At 37.3% G+C, this 23,537-nt stretch overlaps 1 protein-coding gene across 2 annotated transcripts; it reads left to right on the top strand.

Annotated features, from left to right (window-relative positions):
• Positions 1-767: 767 nt before the first annotated feature.
• tesk2 (testis associated actin remodelling kinase 2) lies at positions 768-23,404 on the top strand. 2 transcript variants are annotated; one of them, XM_039677274.2, is made up of 11 exons: positions 768-820; positions 3,602-3,901; positions 8,159-8,280; positions 10,997-11,045; positions 15,764-15,910; positions 16,474-16,556; positions 17,588-17,672; positions 17,772-17,855; positions 18,006-18,092; positions 18,408-18,549; positions 21,403-23,404. In XM_039677274.2, exons 2-11 carry the CDS (start codon positions 3,674-3,676, stop codon positions 22,308-22,310), a joined length of 1,935 nt encoding a protein of 644 aa, XP_039533208.2. In that variant the 5' UTR covers positions 768-820; positions 3,602-3,673; the 3' UTR covers positions 22,311-23,404. The 2 variants fall into 2 exon arrangements, with proteins under 2 accessions (XP_039533208.2, XP_039533207.2); XM_039677273.2 differs by lacking the exon at positions 768-820 and adding an exon at positions 827-1,326.
• Positions 23,405-23,537: the final 133 nt, after the last annotated feature.

Below are 23,537 nucleotides of genomic sequence, written 5' to 3'. Positions count from 1 at the left end.
TATATATATATATATATATATATATATATTATACTTATTCCACATCAATAGCAGCAAAGTATTACTATATTATAATATAAGTATTATATAATATAATACAGGTATTTTGGTGAACAGATGTAGGCCAGTAGAAAACAGATATAGGCCTACAATAAGTGCACTGTATCTTGTATAACTAATTATTGTAAATATTAGAACACTTTATATAAAGGGAGTTTATTATTATTATTATTATACAATTGACAACTCTATTAGGCTTCATGAATCATATTGTTTAATCACGTCTTCTCTGCCAAAAGATGGCGCCACAATCCACAATTGGAATACAGCTGCTTCGTGTTTTATTTGGAAGGCAGCTCTGTGCTAAAATATAAGTGGGGATCATTACATTAACCCTATAGGTTACATAACAATTTACCCACAGTGGGTTAGTATGCTAATTTTAGAATTCCTAACTGAATAAATACTTAAAACGTTGTCAATGCATTCCCTCACAATTGTTTATTGTTCTTACATTTTTTTTTCGATCCTATAACACAATGGAATTCATTTTAAAACATACAGAGATGTCAAGAATAGGGCCTAATAACCATTAATGTAAATCTACTTTTGTATTTTATTATGCCATATAACCAAGCCTATCATTGCACAACTGTACCTTGAGTAAACATTTTGATTCGCGGAAAGACGAGTCAATCAATCGAAATACCCGCCCACAGTGGTATCTGCCTCCCCAGTGATTGGTTCAAAATAATACCGTTTAAGAAGTCTCTTGTATCTCTATGGCCGACGTTGACGTCCATCTCCATCAAATGAAAACGTAAGTTTGGTCCGTGGGGAGAGGCAACTGTTGTGGAAGTGGCTGTTTCTTGAATATACTTCATTGCATTTTAAGTCAACCCAAGAGGAATTACGTCTTTGGCGATTGACTGCTTGCTAAATTAGTTAGGAATATATATAAGGAACCGATTTGAAGAGCCTGACAGGATATTGAAAGAAGGACTCCCTAGAAAGAGCTCGCGCTTTATTTATTTTCTCTTGACCGCTTCATGTTTGTGGTCAGAACGACGAAACGTACGCAGTTATCTACTTGTGCACGTTGAAAAGTGCGTTTTTGTAGGAAAGTTGATTATAGTTGTGGTGAATTAAGTTGTAATACGCTCACACGAAGCTGGTGTTGTTTAATTCGTCTTGCAGTTTAAATAGTTAGCCGACACTTGGTCAAATCAGGCAATTATATGTTAATGGATTGTAGTGTATGGCCCTTGTTTGCTATTGCAAAATGCAATGGGACTAAGTGAGGCCTTTCGATCGCCCGATGATCAGGTAAGTTAAGACAATTAACTTTTTGTGCGATCTTTCCTCTTGGTTTTTAAGTAACGTTACATTGAACGTGATACCCACGCGCGTGTACAGTAAACAATTAAAAGGCGCTTTGGTGTCCACATAATGAGTAACAGTTTAATGACAGCAATACACTTGCACCTGATCACCATTCTCAGCGGTATTCTGGCGCTTATTGTTTTGCAGAAACCGAGTTCACTTTCGGTCAACAACACAGCATCAATTATGCGAGCTAAGATTGCAACACTTGCACTTCCGAGTTGTTTTCGCGTCCGCTTTCTGCTTCCCTAGTAACTACCCACGCGCAATTATTGTGTATAGCAGTTTGCAAATTCAACCTGATTGCTAGGAAACCTTGCCATAGTTAGTTTACTTTTAAGTATGTTTTCTTGTTTATTAAATGATGGGGATGATTTGTAATAATTGAACAAAATCAATTTTTGATAAATCGTTGTTGTAAGTTTATATATTGACCATGTGAAGTGAGTTGTGTGTTTAGGCCAGTAAAGTGTCAAGTATCCTCGTTAATAGGCCTATTTACGTCTAAGCACTTCTTAGCAACATCTTGAGCAGATTTTGAGGTGTTAAGATGATTCATGATAAATAACTCCTTGCTGTTTTCCTACTGTTAAGTATGTCAAATGCATGCACTAAATGTGTGGTATGAGCTAAAAATGTCTGTACAAGATGGTCAAGTCCTTCTCATTTCTTATTTCTAATCTTTTGGAATGTCAGACATGCTGTTGTTATACCATAAGCAAGGTTGCTCTGTCTAATTATGTCATTTAAAATACCTGTAACCTGTAGATTGTGAAGGCATTACAACCTCTTTTGGAATTTGTCTTGCTTTTTGGCTGCTAGAGATCATGAGTCAGATACTTGAGTAGTGCCTAGCACTACTCTAGTTAGCTACTGTCTGTTTTTGTTTTGGTAGAACCTGTTGTAGCCTATGTAGTGCATCATTTTTGACCCCGTGACGTGCTTATTTCCAGGCTGAGAGGGTTATTTTTGGAAATAAGAGATTGGTATATTGGTCAAATCATGAAGTATGTTGTTGAACATTGAGAGCTTCCCTTAAGGCTTTCCCAACTGAAGGTCAAGTTTGAAATGAATTCTGTGGAAAGTTGCCACTGGAATCATGATCAAAACAGCTGTATTAGGTCCAGTCCTTCTTACATATGCCAACTCTGAACACTGTACTTTTGGTTGCTTTCTATAGTAAGTCACATAATTGAGTGAATGTTTATGGAAACAAAAACAGAGGGACAACCCACTTTAATTATTAAAGTAAGCCATAAGATTGGCTCCTTCATTTGAAAATCACAGGAGGAATTGATTAGGAGTTGATTTATCACAGTGTTGGGAGTAGAGCCAGCTGTTGAGCGGCCTAAGGCCTGCGTAAATCCTGCGTAAATGTTTTGGTCCTTTTTAAAGTGGCTTTTTACTGGGGTGTGGCACTCGACTATGAGAGTGGGAAGCCAGTGTTTAGATCCTCCTGGCAGAGTTTTGTTTATTTATTTCCCTATTTCATTCCCAAGCTTATAACTGGAACGTTGCAGGGATAGTTTATCCCATATCCGTCCGTTGTTTTTATATGTCTTTTTCTTTTCTTGTTTTTCAAACAATTTCAAGTTTGTTCGCAAACCGGCGGCACATTGCATATAAATTGTAATAATAGTGACATTTAAACATTTGGGTCGGACTTGCGTTCATTTTAGTTACATAGTTTTAACTGCTTTAGGTACTAATGTTAAAGCATCCTCTCATAATATACTGCTGTTCTCCATTAATGGAGAATCTAGTCAACAAATTACTTGCTTTATAATAATATGAAAACATCGTGTACATACTGTATACATACTGTTTCACTGTCACTTTTAAATTCACATTTTTATCCAGACATCAATGGCTTATTGATCATTATGGATGTTATCAATCATTTAGTTGTTGCTAGTTTGAGTTGAGAAATACACATTTCAGAATTATCACTAATCTATGTTTGCATTTTGCACGCAAGTTGACGCATGAAACCACTTGTTTATTATATCGCAATCGCATATTCGCAACATTGACCTCAATAATCGCAATATGACATTTTCCCTAAATCGTGCAGCTCTAGTTTTTGGTTTCTTTCAGTACAAATGACTATTTTAGTAAACAAAGCATATTCAGTTGTAATAAGAATGGATAATATAATGGGACATAGCCAACGTACTGTTATTAACAGTATTTTACTTTTCTGTTTATTCCTCTGTAGGTCTGGAAAGGACCATCAAAAATGTGAACCGGTGATTGATAATCTACCAGATTAATTTTTGCACCAACAGCAATGGAGCGGAGCAAACGGAACTCCATTGCTGGGTTTCCCACACGGCCAGATCGGCTGGAGGACCTGGATTGTGGAGGAGGAGGAGGAGCAGAAACTGGTCTTGCACCGCTGGACAGGGTCTGTCCCTCTTCTTACCGGGCTCTCATCAGTGCCTTTTCTTGCCTGACCCGACTCGATGACTTCATCTGCGAGTGGATTGGCTCTGGGTTTTTTTCAGAGGTCTACAAGGTAAGATGGTTGTCTGACAACCAAGTAATTTCGATTTCAGTTCTTAGTCGCTTGCCCTTACCAAAGTCCACCTGCAGAGTTGAGTTCTGAATCAGAATGAACTTTATTTGTGAATTCGAGGATTTTTTTTTTCTTTTCTCCCTGAAGCTCTTGGTATATGCATGCATACATATGACACAAATTGGAAGAACATTTAAATAAAACTAAAAAAGAACATACGAATAAAATGGTATATCTAAATAGAAGACTTGTGTATAGATTTCTGCGTTATGTGCTGTATAAACTACAGCTCTATGTATGTATTTACATAATATCAAATTATTTCCACGATCTCTCAAGTACTGATGTATGAATTATAGAAAAAGGTAGTAATTGCTGTGTTAATTGTTTAAGCTGGAGATGGCATTCGGGAAAATCTTCGGCATTCTGTTTTTATGCCTGTATGTTCTGGTGCATAGAGATCTGCCTGAGGGGAGAAGTGAGTCTGATGATGTTACCTGCCCATTTCTTTGCTTTAAAGATGTACAAGTCCTGAAGGTTGGGCAGCTGCACACCAATTAACTTTCTTAGCTGTCCTAACAGTCCGTTACAGTCTTCTTATGTCTGATTTGCCTGCTACAGACCCAAACCAGATAGTTATAGAAGTTCACAATTCTGACTCAATTACAGCTGAGTAAGATTGTGTCATCTGCGGCTGTGGCAGGTTCAACTCGTTCTGTTGATGAAGAAAGTACAATTTTCTTTCTACATTTACATATGTATTTATTCATTTAGCAGACAACTGGCAACCGATGCAATGTTGTGTAGAGAGAAATTATTTGTGCTCTCTTCGGCTCATTAAAGACCACTCTGGCTGCAGCATTCTGTATCAGTTGCAGAGGTTTGACAGAGCAAGATGGAAGACTAGCCAGGAGAGCATTACAATAGTCCTGTCTGGATAGCTCCCGCTGCATGTGTAATTGCGCGTCAACGACGCAAAGTATAAATGAAAACCAACGTGTAGTCTATATCGCAGAGGCTCCGTGTGTAGGTCCAACGCAGAAGTATAAATCAGCCTTTTGGGAGGTCCTGATCCTCTTAATGTTGTGCAAGGCAAATCTACGTGACTGGGCAGTTCTAGCAATGTGGTCTAAAATAGTCTTCCTGTGAATATTCTGACATGCTTAATTATAGTCATAAGTGAACATGAAATCGTTTGTTTTTAGGTGTGTGATAACTTTCTAGTTTTTACACTTTAGGAGGTGAAAGTTGTGTAGCCTTTCTCAAAGATAGACAGATTCAGTGGAAGAGGCCCTAAAGGAGGAAAATAAGGTTAATCTTGTGATTCAGCTGAATAGCTGTCATCCCGGTTGTAATGCCAGCTTTTGGCATGTAAAATTGAATGTTGTTTGCTAATGATGTAGAATACTTGCTATTGGACAACAATACTGAGTTAACTCAAGCAATAACAGTATCGATCCCTCCGGTGATGGTGAAGATGGAACATAGCGGTCGAATGTTGGGAATGATTCCGTTTTCTAACTAGCTTTTAGTGTGGTAAAACTGGCTGCTTCAAGTCTATTTAAATATTGTTGGGCTTAAAGTATTGCATAACTTTTTTTTATTTTTTTTTTATAAAGTAACATTGCCTAAAGTAATTTTGTCTCTTAATCCTTCCTAATTGCTCACTGGTTATATATTGGCAAGTATCGTGACAGTGAACATTGTAATGTCAGATAATTTCTTGTTTAGTTGTTAAGACCTACAGTACATTAAATTGAGTACTTCTACCCTTGATGCTGAGCATCAGTGGTATGGTAGGCTCTGTGGGGTTATATTCACTGTGAATAATTCAATGAAGTTTTGAGGTCAGAAAAGCCCTGAGAGAAGAGTGCATCATCATCATGATGCCCATTACTAAGATCAATTCTTCTGTCATAGCAGTGAAAGCAGGGTTTTTCCTGGGTCTTCGGTGGTGGCGGATGAACACGGTCATCCACACACAATACAAAGTACCCAACACGTGAACTGTGAGCCCAGTACTGACAATAAATCCCAAGTAAATAAAAAAAAGCAAAGAAACAGTTTGTAATATTACCTTATCTTATTTATTTCTGAAATAGAAAATAATCAGTGTCAGGACAGATTGAACGTGAACCGATCACCTCTTCCGTTTAACTAATTACAACACGAAATAAACATGAATAAACATCAGAAGGTATGAAGAAAAAGACACGGTGCAATTTCCCGAAATGTGTATCAAGTCACATGTAATCACTCGATCAGTGTTTCAACCGTGGAAAGGTGCCAATGAAACAGCACGCTAACATCACATTTATCTCAGAAAAGCCATTAAATGTTAAACTCATAAGTCAGCTAGAAAAATTTACTTAGAAAGGGGCATTTTGTTAAATCTATTCACTATATTGCATGTTCATTGTATTTTATATGTTCTTCAATGTGTTTTTATAATGCTTTTTTTTTTGACAGCCACCATTTAATTTAACCTTTGTTAAATAAAAAAAGTGATTAGAAACATAATTATGGCATTAAAAATAATAATAAACATTATTATTATTATTATTATAAACATTATTATACAGACATCCTTGTGTAATTTAAATGTAAGTAGCCGTACAGATCAATTAACTTTAACCTTTGATATTATAATGATGCACCTATGGATTTTCCCTGTATAGTTTACAGCATTAGTTGAGATAGTGTATATATATTTACAGCATTAGTTGAGTTAGTGTATATATATTTGAGGAAATTAACCATGTACTTTACCTGATAGAGCCCAAATTAATCTATTTTGAATTGCAAGCTTGTGAATCGAGGACGAAATTTGAATAACCTGCCCCAGTGTCAATAAATGTTGTTGGTTTTGTCTTGTTTTTACGCAAATGTTGTCTTTTCCCTTTATATTCTTGTCAGAATGAACCTGAATAGTTCATTTGCATTAATAATTAATTTCTTTGCCCCCAGAAATCAACAGTATCATTTGTAGACATGTCACCTTTTTCTCCTCCTCTGAGTTTGCAGGTCTGGGCATTACTGGTCAGTGTTTTGTTGTATAAATCTATTAAGAATATTCCCTCCCTTCCCCACACAGGTGGCTGAGATTTAAAGCACAGTAAATGTCTTTAGGATGACAGGCAGGGGGTGTGCATGTGGCACAGACAGGGATAATGCGCTGAGCCAACTCCCAGCTGTGATGGGGGTCTGCAAGATCCTGTCTGGAAAGCTAATACAATAATAGCTCATTTCAGTTTATTTGAACATGAGTTTCAATGTGTATCCATATGAAAAACTCAAACAAACATCCTAAAACCTCACAGTGCTATGGAGAATCCCTAAATAATCATACTGCTCAATTTGCTAATCCATCAACATTTGAGGAACCGAAAAATGTTCCTAGGACACTGGATTTGTTGCATTATGGGCAGCAAGCTGTGACTTGATATTAGCAGAACAGATTGAGAGTTTGGGTGCCGTAGAGAAGGCATCTGGGTCCATGTCTGACAGGCGGCTCTCACTGTAGGTGGCCACACGAAACGGGCTCTTGCTAGGCCGCTGATCCCAGAAGTGCAATTGGTTGCACACTGCTGCAGTACAGTCAGCACCATGCATTTAAAGTAAAATGACATCCTCATAAAATGTTGCTGTGTGTGCAACATTCAGTGAAGTTAACACAGAATTCAATGTTTTGGTTCCCTAGCTAGCACTGAATTGAGTAATCCTTCAGCTGTGTTTTGTCTTTCCATGACCGTATGCAGTTTGAGGAATTCAGCGTTTTACAGATATAAATGCATTAATGAGGATATCATGTGGTTGATATTTGCCTTTTTATTGGTCAGTGAGATGAAAGCACAAAAAGGAAACTAGGAAAACGGATATGCAGAAGCACATTTTAGAAATATTATGAAACCCCCAACCAATAGTCATTCATGCAATCAGTATTTGTCTATTCCATTTTTCACCTTGTGCTAGAATATTGGTTGTGTAATAAAGATTTTTAAAAATGATTATGGTAATGTATGTCACTTCCCATCTGAGTGTTGTGGTTATTACTTTCTCCAATGCCCATAATCATAGTTGCCAGTGAGAAGCAATGGGCCAAGATGCACTGAACAAAATTATTTTCATCTTAAAGAAAATATAAAGAATGTACATTCAGAGTATATGAAAACTAAGTTCCTCATTTCATTTTGTCGGTATGGCTTAGTTCAAATTCAGAGTAAGACTGAAAGAACATTCTCATTTTGTTTGTTTTAGGTGCGTCACAAAGCTTCGGACCAGGTAATGGCCCTAAAGATGAACAAGCTAAGCAGTAATCGTGCCAACATGCTGCGAGAAGTTCAGCTCATGAACAGACTCTCCCACCCCAACATACTCAGGTGCTTTCACACAACATACTTTGCTTTCATTTTAACACTGTTGTCACAGTGAGTTTTTCAGCAAGCAGGAAATGTATTCTGGGGTAGTGAATGAACAGCGCTCTCTTCTACTCTCTTTCCCCACAACTGAGGTGCCCTTGAGCAAGGCACCTACCCCCAATCACTCCATGGCTTCCCACTCCGGGTGTGTGTGTGTGTGGACTTGGATGGGTGAAATGCAAAGCACAGATTTGTAAAAATGGGCCACCATACTTGGTAGGGCTGGGTAAAAAAATTGATTTCTTGGTTTTAATCAATTCTCATTTTTACGAACATCTACGGTTTATACCAACCAATTAGTCTACCCTTTTTTCAGTTGATGAATGAATGGAACATTGTAGCATGCCTCAAATCCAATAAATCACAATAAGCTTTGTGCTTTGTTAATTTTGATATGAAACAAAGTCTCTGATTTCCAATTCTGTTCTTTTTCCCTTTTTTTTTTTTCGAAAAAAAAAATAATTGTTTTGGCACCGTTAAGGTAGCCTGACAAATCGCTGTAGCGCCTCAAAGTGGCAGCATGGAGCGCACGTGAACTGATCATCTCCTCCGCTTTAATACCAGTTACAATGCAAAATAAACATGAATGAACATTGTTAAATTTGCTAAAATCTGTCTCATGTAATTACTTGTTTCAACCGCAGAAAAACGTCAAATGAAACCGTTTGTAAACAATGTCACATTTTGTCAAATATGCATTTTTATAAACTATATAAACTTCTAGTGGATGTAGGAGTAGCGTTAGCTTATGTGAGAGTAACGCCTCTCGTGGTTCAAACAAATAGGGCAGGGCAACAAAGTCAAGCTCCTCTTCTCTTATATCGAAAATCTATGATATTTCTCTTAAAAAATTCTGTAATTCGTGACCGGTGTTTTGCTATATTCTTTGTGCTTCTGCGTTTTTCAATATGTCATGCGTTGGGTCATAAGTTACTCTTCCGCCAGAAACTTCCATTCTCAGGAACTTTCTTACGAACTTCTTAGAATTTATCTTAAGAATTTTCTTTACTTTTTTTTCTGGATCTCCTCTTTTCTTCCCCTGGTGTCTTTTTCTCTGTTGCCATGTGTCTCTGTGTGATTACTTTATTAAATTGGTGTCTTGGCGATTGCAGTTGCGGTTTACGCTTACAAGAAACTAAGGAGCTGATGCCAATAAAAGTAAATTTAACAAGCTTGTGTTTCAAAGAAAAACACAACTGCAGTATTCATATAAAGCAGTAGCTGATGTAGCTTAATATATATATCAGGTTTCCTTCTCTTTGGACAAGGTGTGTGCCTCGCTTTATGCCCTGCCAGTGGCTCAAAATGAATGCCGTCCTTTAAATAGGGAGACTGTGGGAGTGTTGCTTTCAATATGAATCTTTCTCTCCTTTGTAATGGAAACGCAGACATGACCTCTTCCTCCCCGTTCCACAGAAATCCATTAAAAATAGATGGAGTGTAACGACATCCTGAGTTTAGATTTCATTGAGATCAAAAAGCCTCCTCTTGGTTCTCCACATCACATCAGCTCTGAGAAGAACTAGTGAGTTTTGTCTGCTGATATAGCCTGCACCTGGGGATGAATGGGGAATTGGACCTGAGAAGAATATAGGACAAGTAGTTCAGATATGCTGTATATATATATATATATATATATATATATATATATATATATATATATATATTTTTTTTTTTTACTTATGTATTTTTTTAATTTTTGTATATTTGTTTTATGTACTCATTTTTAATTTATTTGTTTGTCACATTTAAATATTATTATGTTTATATGACAAAATGCCATCTAGACAAATTTTTGTGATGCTTTTCTAGTTTGTAAAGCAGAATGTGAGTTTGTAGGTGGATGAGAAAGAGATGGGGTCTGTGTGTGGTTTACAATCACACCATTGTTACTTCTTATTGAACGGGGGTTGAGAGACTCCAGCGCAGACAGGAGAAGGCTGAGGGGATCTTTGTTGAAGAAATCCCAACACAGACCCGCAATAAAAGCCAGGCCTGGGGTTTATGGGGCCATAACTTTGAAAACAGACAGATTTGTATCCTGTGTACTGACTCGTGTGAGGTGGCCATTCAGGGACATTGATACATGGTGTCATGGCTGAGAATACATTAGTGAAAAGCTACAGCATGTGTATATTATGTAGGTCCCACACTAGACATTTATATGGTCTGTATTTTTCAAATCTGATCTCTTTGACTGTTTGCCCAGTCATTTGTGCAAATTGATGACTTTCTGAACATTTTACTTCTGCTAATGGACTTGTGACACCTCGCATCAGTCAACACAAGTGACCGAGATATAGTTGAGATATACTTGGAGATAGTCTTCTTTACTCATTCAGACACTACTGTTCAAAAGTTTTTGCTCTGTAGGATTTTTTTTTTTTTTCATGTTTTTGAAAGAAAACATGAAATCATTTTTAACACAAGAAATGAACGTAGAGCATAAAACATAAGTCGTCTATTTGACAGTAGCTTCAGAGAAAGTCAACATTGGCGTAGATGACAACAGCTTAGTCTAATGATATTGCTGAATTAGCGCTTATTCCATTGTGCATTGATTTTTTTTTTTACTTTGACCAGGGTGTTTTGGGATCCTTAAAATCTCCCCAAACTTGTAACTTCTACTGCTTTAGAGCATCTAACATCAACCTCTCTTTTTGTGTTTGTGTTGTAGATTCATGGGAGTGTGTGTTCAGGAAGGTCAGCTTCATGCTCTCACAGAGGTAAGCGAATTCAGCTCAGACTCAGCTTTCATTCACCACACATCTATTCATTTGACCCTTACCCTTCCTCGTGGGCAGTAGAGGTGGGAGATATGACGAAAATCCTGTATCACGATATGAGTCATCTTATTTCACAATAACTTGTATATAAGTTTTGCTTCAAGTACGTTTTTTTTATAATTTCAAAATTTGATATACAATTGAAAAAAAATATTGTCATCAATTTCAATATCACAAACTAATACTAGCCTAAGTAAAAAGAAGTTTAAACAAATTACTGTAGACAAGTAAACAGTCAATGAAAAAAATAAGAACAAGGCAACTAATTACAAGCAATAGGAAAACAGACAAATTAAATAGGCCTAGGAAATACTGCATACATTATATGAAATAATCAAATGTATAAAAAAAACACTTGCATCAATTTTACATCAACAAAATTTTACATTAATCAATGACACTTTCAGTGACAGTGAGCTGCATTAAGCGTGATTGAAATGGAGGCTACAAAGAAATGTCAAATTTATTTTGGTCATGGCTTGTCTTAAAAACGAAGACAATCTGACAGTCGTAAAATTTGATCGCAATGGTCATTATCGGTTTTCAGTGAACATGTTAAATTAACAATCAATGACTTCATATGTTAGCCTAGGATCAGTGGAATCTTTTAGGATTTGTGGCACAGACGGCAAAATCGTGGGCCAAACTCGCACCGTGTGCACCGGGGCTTAAGAGTGTTTGCAGTGTACCTTGATTCCTAAATCTGTGGCATTTCCCCCTGTGAACAAAATGACTCTCTGTGACATTGAACAGTTTACTCTTTGTTAGCTGTGCCCAAGGGGAAGTATTTTATTAGAGAGCCTACTGGCAGTCCCTTAAGGCATGATGTTTTTTTCCATCTCAAACAGTGTTTTATGCCTGTATGAATGTTGCAGTGCAATATACTCCTATGCTGAAGATTAACATTGATTACACAGGAACGAAGTGTACAAGGGAGTTTTTTGCAAAGCAATGGCCTTTTACGAAGGTTAAATGAAAGCTTTGTTTTTATAAAAACCAAGAATAAATTGCAGACACTGAGCCAAATGTACTATCGAAAGACAACATATGAGCCGGTTCACTCAGAACGTGTTTTTTGCACGAGTCTCGAGTCTTTTAAAACTTATTTTAACGCTGTGTCATGCGCAAGACGCTTGCAAAAGATGTAAGACAGAAGAACAATGGTCAAACTCGTCCATCTAGTGCTTTTACATACAATAATGGAAAAGGAGCACAGTTGAATGGAAAAACTCATTCTGGTCATGATGGGTTTTAACTTCATTCAGGAGATTTTGGGTAATTGCACAACTGACAGCTGGCTTTGAGTGCACCGCCAACGGTGTGGGTATAACCATAGCGACAAAACAACCAACTTTTGGATCCTGCACTTAAGATTATAATTTTGTTTTTAAAAATATTTATATATTTAAAAGTTGCAAAATGGATTGATTTGGAGACTTCGAAATCGGCAGAGATAGACAGGCAATGCAAAACAAAGTCTTATTGCTCTGTTTCTTTGCCTTGGTCTTGTCTTGGTCTCGGTTTAGGTGGTCTTGACTACAAGTCTACCATGTATATGTGACATGATGATGATAAGCTTGTATTTCCATTATATTTTAAACTATTGCTGGTCCCTTGTTCTTGCTGCAGCCCTGTGACCTTTTCTCAGCTTTTTTGATGCATGTTGACAGAAAAGGCTATTAGTGCAGTGGTAATCACTGGCCTGCTGAGGGATTATACTATTTTTCGAAGCCACTGAGGCCTTATGTTGCTCATGCCATTAAGAGCAATTGGCATGCACTCACTCAACAGTTATGAAATCAGCCCTGCAGGAAGTTTTTCATCCTCTTGTGAAGCCTGCATCAGCACCCAACCCACTCAAGGTTACTGTTTCACCAAGAGGATTTGCTCTATTTAAGCATACACCATCAGTCACCTAATCACCTGGAGTACCTCCGCTTTAGACCTGAACTGGACTGTTCCTTTTTGTTCAATTTAATCTGTCTGGCAGTACGTCGGATAGTCAACACTGATCAAATGGTGCGATGTAGGATTAGTTTTAACCCTCTAAGAGATGAAGCCAACAAATAGCACAAGTAGGGCGTTTTCAGGGGAAAGATTTCCTGACCTGGGATCAGGATAGATGTTGGGCATTAGGTCAGGTCTGTAAGAAGATGGAGAAATGGGATTAGATTGGGACAGCTAGCCGCATGGCGTGATTTGGCTTAGCTGTTTACTATGTACAAATTTGCAGGTCTGTACATGCAAACACTTAGTGTAGCTTCTCTTAAGCCCCCAAACATGATTTTCTATTTGTGTTTTATACAGGGCGTCCCCCAGTAAGTTGTAAAAGTCCTGCACATGTTTGGACCCATGAATAGTTTACTGGTTGGCTGTAGATTGGCTACCCGTCTGCTGGTTGAAGTAAACAGAGTGAAAATAGACATGCCCAAATAGCTAAAGAGTGGGCCTGTATATTTAGCCCAGGATATCCAAGACGGTTGTATGTCAGTTGTTTTAAGAACAACATAAATTAACACCTTACCATTTTCTTTATGCACATCACAACTGCATTTATTTGATAAGAAATGCAACTACATATTACAACGACTACACAACTACAACAATATTATTTCAATTTCAGATAACTGTTTTAATATTTTAAAAGGTTCATTTTAAATGTTAGAATTTCTCTGGTCTTCAGTCACACGATCCGTCAGAAATCGTTTCTTCAAACATTTCTTGTTATCAATGTGGATACTTTATTATTATTATTATTATTTTTATTTATTTTTTGATGAATAGAAAGTTGGAAAGAACCGCATTTGTTTCAAAAATCTTTACAATCATTAAAATGAAAATGAAATGAAATGAAAGTAAAATGAAAAAATCATTTTTTTTTTTTTCATTTTACCATGTTCATGTACGGAGTCTCATGTGAATGTTAACGTCAGCAGGACTCATTAGTGGCATCTAGTTCCTGTAAAAAAAAAAATATATATATATATAAATATAATTTAAAATGTTTGTGATTTTAAAACCAGTACATGGTTAAATATTTGACCTCTTGCTTGAGCAACTTAAAATATAGAAGTAATGCATGGAATTATAGGTCTACGTTGTTGAAGTCAGAAACACCAGTGATTTCAAACTACAGTGATCCAAAGACCTTCTCAGAATCGCAGATTTAAGGATAAAAATACTCCGCAATGGTGTTGACATGAATTTGTGCAGGGTTTGTCTTAAAGCATATTTAAAACACCACATAGACGTATAAACAACATTTAGAAGCTTGATTTTCACCACAGGGGGACTTAAAAATCATGTACACACACGAGATAAAGAGTCCAGTCAAAGTAACTTAATAAAAGCTGTGTTGCTTTACAAAGACCAGTTCGTCTCACGAGTGGCATATTGTTGAGATCACGACCAGCTAAATACTATTTGTTTTGTCTCAGTAACCTATTATCAGACACTTTAGCTTGCAGAAATAAATTACAGCTGCCTGCGAATTGTGATTGAAATGCCCTTTATATGTTTTGTTGACAACCTTCCATGTACAAAAGTGTTCTCATCTGAGGATCGTGTGGGCTGAGTGTGCCATTTGGGATAGGGCTAAGTGCTCATTTTGTCAATTTGAAATTCCAGGGAATTCAGATAATCAGATGTTTTGCTGGTGTTTTTTGTAAACCTTGATCTCAAGGTTATGCTGTATACAGCACATTTTATGAGCATGACTAGAGAGTGACTTGTACCTCAAGATTTTACTTTTCCCATTGAAAGAATGATTCCTCAAACTACAAGAGCATAACAAGAGTTTGGTCATTTTATTCAAGAGCCAAGGTGCAGCTCTATTGATAACCTGGCCAGGTCATGGCACCAAAGCTTTATGGGAAACAACTAGAAAATTCAGTCATTTTGACTCCGCCATCTTGTCTGCCTGTTGATATCTCACCGCACTGACCTCATACTAAGGTCTCCTCTGTTTAGTCAGCCATGGCTAATTTTGTTGGCTAAATGTGGAGCCCTTTATCTGTCAGCACAGATCATTTCAGGCAGCCCAAAATTAGGCCACAGTTGAGACCAGTGCCCTGTGGTGAATGCATCGGGCTCCTAGCGAGTAGCATGTGCGGCACATTAACTAATATCTCAAATGCTTGTTTTAAAGAGAATCCCACATAAAACATTCACAGCTACAAAAGAATAGTTAATGCGTCTTGCAGAATAATTGCCCAATTATTAGATGATGCTTTCATGCAAATTCACTATGTGAAACAGAAGCACTTAAAGGCCTTCTGGGTTCTGCTAATTTGCTCTTTTGTGACTTGAAAACCAATCCATTGGAGAGAGCTGGCATGCAATACTTTTACCCACAGAAAGCTGATAGGATTCACTTTTGTATTGTAAACACAAAGTACTGTGACCATCAAAATGATTATAATCCCCATTATGCAAAGATTAAAGTAGCTTGATTTAATTGTTACCTATTATTGTTGTGCATTGCTGTATTATCATTTTTGTTGTTTTTATCAGATTCAAAGTCTTGTGCATTGCATTTTTGCTGTCCCATCATTCTAACTAATGTAACCTCAAGAATACTATATAGGCCATTTGTGGATGTCAATGTCAATGACATCCTCAGGATGTCAATGACATGTGGTATCTTCTTTTTTTCTCAGTACATTAATGGTGGAAACTTGGAGCAGCTGCTGGACAGCAACAAGTACCTGAGCTGGGCCACACGGGTCAAGCTGGCCTTAGAGATCGCCATGGGCCTCAGTTACCTACACTCCAAGGGCATTTTTCACAGAGATCTCACATCCAAGGTAATCATCACAATACATACACTACAATGCAAAAGTTTGGGGTCCGTAAGATTTTGTCAAATTCTTGAATGCTCACCAAAGCTGCATTTAGTTATTCCTTTAATGGCAAAGCTGAATTTTTAGAAGTCATTGATCCTTCAGAAATCATTCTGTGCTGATTTTCTGCTCAAGAATCATTTCTTAATGGTTTTCTACTTTGATGAAGAGAAAGTTAAAAAGAATAGCATTTATTTGAAATAGAATTATAAGTCTTTGCTGTCACTTTTGATCATTTATAAACAAGACTCTATCAATCAACACTGAAACAGGTGCTTTTAATTTAGTATTCACAGTGCTCTTGTTGGTGGCATGCGCTGACATGCTGTCTCTACCTCCAGGTGTTGTCTTATCTTCTGGGACTTTCCATAATTATACACTGTGGGATAACCCCTGTGGCTTCCTCGCTACATCATTACTTTCTGTTTAAGTGATTCTAATTAACTGAATCTCAAGTGTAAGGTATCCTGTGGGAGGAGCAATGTGATCTTCTAGTTACTGTATCTTTCCTTTTGATGTTCTCTCAGAACTGCCTGATCAAGTCTGACGAGAATGGCCACACTGCGATCGTCGGAGACTTTGGCCTTGCTGAGAAAATCCCCAGTCATGAGTGAGTAACGGGCAACGTGGGTTTCACTCTGCTGCCTGTATGCTAATTATAGCCGGAGCTGCAGCTATGATTAATATGGCTTTCCCTCATATAAAACAGTGGTGGGCATCCTTCTGTTTTGCTCATGGCAATCTGAAAGGAAGCAATAGTGAGACGCAAGCAATGCGGACAGGGGATCTAATTTGGAAAGAACGTACTGTACTTTAGAGAGCGCTAATAATACCAAAGTAGTTCAAGACCCTTTCTTGCCCATGACTTCCTCACCACTTGAAGGAGGAAAATGAAAAAGCTGTTATAAATGTTTCAGCCTCATGTCGTTTCAACTTTCATCACATGAGGGTGATGTTTTAATGAAACCTTATAGGTTTGTGTTCCTTTATTGAAAGTCTACTCAACCAAAATATTGATGCTTCCAAACATTTATAAAGACATGGTAAAGGTAATCCAGATGAAACGAGCTCTTTAATCCACGTTTTCTGAAGAGATACCATCACATTTAATTCAGGATTTTATTCACATAAACATAAATTTACGGACATGCATAGAAACACCAAAAATGCATTAACATGTTTGGGCTTTAGCAAGAACCAATGATGTTTGTTCTTATGTGTCCCGGCTAAATTGTCATCTAATTCATATTACGTAATCATGTTTAAAAAAAAAAAAGTTTCAAAAGTTGAACTAATGTCTTATGGGTTTGGAATAACATGAGTGAGTATGCCCACTTTTTTGGGGGATGCTCAATAAACATACATGGAAGACAGATCTGAAAGCCAAAGTTACATTTAAAGCACTTCTGCTAAAATATTGAATCTTTAAAAATACAATTGAAAAATTAGAAACTAGTCAAAGCTTTTAGAGTAGTCACCACAAAGATCTTCTTGATCCACCACAAAGTATTGCTTTCTAAACTGAACGTTTTAAGGTGCCATTAAAGTCATTGTAATTGCTTAAGTGTCTGTATTTATATAATGTGTGAAAGCATTTTAACATGTCAGCGTTTTGACCAGACCACTATTCTGTGTGTTCAGTTTTGAGGGGGAGAAGCTGTCTGTGGTGGGATCCCCATTTTGGATGGCTCCAGAAGTGTTAAGAGATGAGCCGTATAACGAGAAGGTTAGATTCTCAGCTGCAGTTGACACTCAGCACTTTATTAAAGCTTGTTTCATGCCAGCACCTATCAGGACTCAATCATTTTTCTGTGTTCATTCCTAGGCTGATGTTTTTTCATATGGCATTATTTTGTGCGAGATCATTGCAAGGATACAGGCTGATCCTGATTTCTTACCTCGCACTGAAGTGAGTCCACAGCAGCAATAATTCACTGTTATAAAACATTACAATAAATGTTTTGGAGATAAAATTTGTTTCTAAATGACGCATTTATGCTAGCCATTAAAATCTCTTTGTCCTTAGTATGACCTTTACCCGCTCATGTGCTTGTTGCAGAATTTTGGCCTGGATTACCACGCCTTCCAGCACATGGTTGGAGATTGTCCCCCTGACTTCCTTCAGCTTGCCTTCAACTGTTGCAATGTGAGACTTTCTCTTTAAAAGAATCATTATTGTATTGGTAGTTCTTTGTAGGGTGCAATAATTGATAGTTTTATCATGTAAACTATTGTGCAAAAGTTAAACATTGAAGCATTTTATCAACCCAAAACTTTAGAATGGTAGTGTACATAATGGAATAATATTTCATATAAATGCATCAACAGACATGCAACCACAACATGAAACTGTCCCACTGTAATATCTGTGATGTGCAACATTCTAGAAGCGAGAACATGGAGCTCTTCCAGATTTAGATACTGATGCTTCATGTTCTTGTTGCCTCCACATATATCCCAGATGGATCCAAAGCTCAGGCCCTCATTCCCAGATTTAGTAAAGAGGTTGGAAGAAATCCAGATACAGCTGAAAGCTGATGACTCTGAGAGGGAGAGGATGCTACTAACTGCTGGAGAGGTTGAGAAAAAAAGCATGCCTAAAGGTGCGTGTTTATTCATGCAAACATTTATTTCACTACCGATATTGATTTGACTTACCTTCAAACTTCCGTTATGATCTGGAAAACTGCTGGTGTCCATTCCATATTATTTTATTCACTTTCTGGCTCCAAACTTAAAGCTTTGATGTGCTTTGAACGCATCTTTGATGTGAGTTGCTTTGACAGAGGGCTAGTACATCCTGTCGCCCGCTGAGGCTTTGCTCATACCATCAACACTCTCTTTCCATGTAGTACCTCTGGGCCAATGAGTTCTAAGAACACGGAGACTAGAGAACGAACAGTAACATTGTCTGTCTATGAACTTTATGGATTGGATGTTCTTTCCTTATGGGAATTACTTATAATGCACAGCTTTTTGCTGTGCTTTTCAGTGCATATCCTGAACAAACAAGAAATAATTCACAAAACGGGGCTAGTGAATGGCTAGAAGAGATTAGAGGATCATTAAAAGTTTCAGATAGACTAGCATTCAAAAGTCACAGCTATGATGCATTACATTGATAATTTTCAGTAAGGACATGTTACAAAAATATGTCTTTCAAATCAATGCTTTTATTTTTTTTACTTCGTATTCATGAAGAATCCTGAATGAAATGTATTAAAAAAAAAATAAGCAGCAAAAATATTTAGCAGCATTGATGATAATCAGATATTTTTCTTGAGCAGCAAATCGGTATATTAGAATGGTTTCTGGAGGATCATTTGACCCTGAACAGGGATTTTTTTTCACAGGGATAAATTACTATTTAAAATATATTAAAATTCAAAATGTGTATTTTAAATTGCAATAATTCAAAATTACTGTTTCATTAGTTTTTCCCTTTTCACACCATTCTTTGTAAACCCTAGAAATTGTTGTGCGTGAAAATCCCAGTAACTGAGCAGATTATGAAATACTCAGACCGGCCCGTCTGACACCAACAACCATGCTATGCTCAAAATTGCTTAAATCACCTTTCTTTCCCATTCTGAGATTCAGTTTGGAGTTCAGGAGATTGTCTTGACCAGGACCACACCCCTAAATGCATCAAAGCAACTGCCATTTGATTGGTTGTTTAGATAATTGCATTAATGAGAAATTGAACAAAATTCCTAATAATCCTTTAGGTGATCGTAGATTCAGTCAAATGAACATTAGATATTTTGTCACCCCCTAGTGTTCAAGCTGCAAAAATATTGTTTTTAAACCGGTTGTCTGAAGATTTCTTGCATCTTTCATTGGTTAGCCCCACCTCAAACTCATGCCATTGGTTGAGCCAATGTTGTTGTATCAGACTGGTCATTATGCTTTCACTAAATTTTGATGGTGTTATTAGTGTTTGCACGTGTCAAGGGAATCAATATATGATATATATCAGAATATTAGTTAATCCATTTGGTATCATCATGAACTACCAATGAACACGTTTTTAAAGCATTTATTAATATACACAAACTTACCAACCCCAAACTTTTGAAAGTTTTTTTTTTTAATAATATTTGTTAAAGGTTTTTTTTTTTTTTTTGCTCACCAAGGTTGGATTTATTTGATCAAAAATATAGTAAAATGGTAATATTGTGAAATTTTATATCAATTTAAAATAACTATGCTGATTTAATTTATTCCTGTGAAGGTAAAGCTGAATTTTCAGTAGCCATTACTCCAGTCTTGTCACATGATCATTCAGAAATTATTCTAACATGCTGAACTGCTGCTTAAGAAACATTTCTTACTATTATTTTATTATATATTAATGTTGAAAAACTGTCTTGTTGCTTAAAGATATACTATGTAACTTTACGATCGTGTGGGTGAATATGGCTACCCTACTGCTCGGTAAACATTAACTACTAGGGTTAATAACAAGTTTAGATAGAAAGGATCTCAAGCTGTCTAGCTGAAGAAGTTACTGTAGCTATACCCATTAATAGATATGGTACTTCCTTAAATTCCAGCACAGCACCACAACAAACAATGAAATGACCCTGCACAATAGATAATGCTTTACAATGAACTCTGCTAGAGAACTACATATGGTCATTTATATGTTCAATAAAATACATTACTCACCTTTGAGTAATGAACGTCATCTCCACATCTCTTTTTACAACATTTCAAATCCCTATTCGCACCTTCTCCGAAAAGCCAAGCAAATGTTGATTCACATTTTATTATGAGCTCTGTCGCATTCTCTTTTTGAAGGCAGAAGCTCCTTTATCAGGTTATATATATATATATATATAAACAGGATGTGGACCTGGAGGTTTTTCTCCAAGAGACCTTTCTCTCTCGTTGTGACAACTAACCAATGCCACTCCCACATTCGGGGCAACTTTTCTCTATTTACGGATTTAACAAGACAAGCACAGGCGATTGACACAAGTACGCAATTTTGTGCGAAAAGCATCACGCTTGGTCTTAAATATAAACGCTTATAATGGGCTTAAAATAGTGAATCAGGGTAAGACAAAAACACGTTTTGGAAGAAAGATTGATGGTGTATTGATTTCAGGATTCTTTGATTAGTACGTTTAAATGAATACTAATTATTTGAAGTGGAAATTCTTTTGTAAAAAATAAGTGTCTTTACTGTCAATGTAAATGGATCCCTGCTGAAAAGTATTAACAACTTCTTTAAAAAAAAAAATCTTAATGTCTCCAAATATTTTTATGGTAGTGAAAGTTAATCAAAATATTAAAATGTATCGGTATACATAGAACTGGCTATTAACAATGAACAATACTTTTACAACAATTATTTTTCTCACTCTAATGTTAACATATGGAAACTCACTGTAAAGTGTTATCATAGAAACGCTCTAATGTGGTCCCCACCTCTCTTGTTGTTGTTCTAGGTCCAGGTGAAAAGGGTATAAAGAGGTTAAATCCTCTTAGTTTTCAGGATGACAAGATTCCACCCAAGTCCCCCCGTCCACGACGCAACATCTGGCTTTCCCGTAGCCAGTCCGACATTTTCTCTCGTAAACCCGCCCGCAAAGTGAACGTTCAGGACCCTTACTACAACCCAGGACCTAGGGGCTTAGCACATGGGCTACCGAAAGTCAACCCTTTCAGTGCCAGAGAGGACTTAAAAGGTGGCAAGATCAAGTTTTACGACGTGCCCAGCAAGTCGGTCTTTTCGCTCATGTTTGATTTGCACGCACCTCACGGCAGTCAAACCTCATACCAGCCTCAAGCCAACATCAGCACTGGTGCTTCTGGCAACAACTGCTCCATCTCCTGGACGGAGCCCTGGCAGCTGCCCGGTCGGCAGTGCCGTTCGCTCCCCGTCTCTCCCCGGCTGCCCCACTCGGAAGTCTTATTCTCATCTCACCCAACGTCCAGGAGCGAGGCCGGACAGCCCAAAACGCTGAGCAGCTGGGCTAAGAAGTACGCTGTAACAGAGATCCCTCAGTACAAGCTGCAAGCCGACAAAGAGGAGGAAGTGGGAGTGGCAGAGGACTGGTCTTGTGTACCCTCTGACGGAGGAGAAGCAGAGGCCATGGACTGCTCTAGTAGCAGAGGTAGTAGCAGAGGAAGCCCTGCGGATGATAAGGACACAGTCCTCAGCCAGATGCACAACGGAAGTCTCGGTGGCTTCTGCGAGGACATGGAGGCTGAAGAACAGGATGGCATGATTATCTCCAACAAGAACTCACTCACGCTAAGCATGTCTGTGGAGCCGGAGGAACTCTGCCCGATAGTCCTCACAGCCTGCAAAGCCTCGTCTTCTGGAGGCCACATCTCCAGATGTGATATCTAAATGGTGTAGAAAGGAGTTTGGTCACGCAAACAGAGATTATATTTAATCCGATTATTCGTTGTTAATGTTGTTCCTTTAAGGGAAGGAAACCCTTGTAACTTAAGCTAAAAAAGGGCGGCTTGGACTGAACATGGGAGCAGGAAACCGAGGTGTAAAAGACTGATCTGATCCATGCGTTAGAAGTTAGCCATCACACTATGAAGAACTCTAACTGGGAGATACAATGGACGGCACTTCACACAGGGCTAATGATGTGACACGTTCTGTTTCTGTATTATACATGCTATTGGTTGCACCACATTAGTTACCACACAAGCGTTTTTGTTTTTTAAAGTTTGTCCACAAACTGTATCCAATGTATATTTAAGTGAGCAGCTTTGGCCATTACTATGTGGTGTTTTTTTTTTTTTTTCATAAGTTAATGAAAGGTGATTTTGAGTCTTTTTGCACTGTGTGGGCCTGGCAAACAAAATCTGCAGCAAACATTCCATGTCATCTCTCATCTTAAAAAGTTCCTGTTTTTATCTTATGCTAACGCTGTGTTCCATGGTAATTTCAGGACACAGACAATTTTCACACTTTGACCTCTCAGGTCTTCAAAAAAAAAAAAAAAAGTCCATGTCTGCGTCTACTTAAAATCGTAATTGCACTTGAAATAAATTAATGGTTTGAACTTTTTTATTATCTGTTATTTGTCACTACATTTCTATGCAATAAATTTAACCAAGGCATGATAGTTTTATAGAGAGGATTTATTTTGATATTTATAAGGAAGAAAATATTTTACCGTCTTCATTGTCTGTGAACTGTTTAAATTGTGTTTGTTGTTGTTTATATGATCTGATGAATAGAGTTCTGTACATGTTGAAAATGGTCAGTTCTTGCTAGTTTATTCTTAACTATTTTTCTGCTTTCTCAGTCCTGACTGTTTTCTCAACAATTTTAGATTGTAGATTTGTAAATGAATGAGAAAGAGATGTATATTTCTACCAAAGACAGATCAGGACTTATTTTCCCCATTTATATGGCTTTGTTTAAATGCATGTGTGTATTCCCATTTGTTTAAAATAAATTAAAAATGTCATTGATTTTTATTGTGGCTTTGCTTAATGTACTATTGTTAATCATCCATACTTTAATGGCTCGTTAATTCCTTAAATCGAGTCTAGCACACTTTTATAAATAGTTTAAATGTACACTAAATCAGAAAACAGACATAAGGACAGG

This window comes from Pimephales promelas, chromosome 5 (assembly GCF_988280905.1).
Source record: "Pimephales promelas chromosome 5, fPimPro1.hap1.1, whole genome shotgun sequence".
Lineage (NCBI taxonomy): Eukaryota > Metazoa > Chordata > Actinopteri > Cypriniformes > Leuciscidae > Pimephales > Pimephales promelas.
The sequence above is the reverse complement of the archived record's forward strand: the minus strand, read 5'-3'. Positions and strand labels throughout refer to the sequence as shown.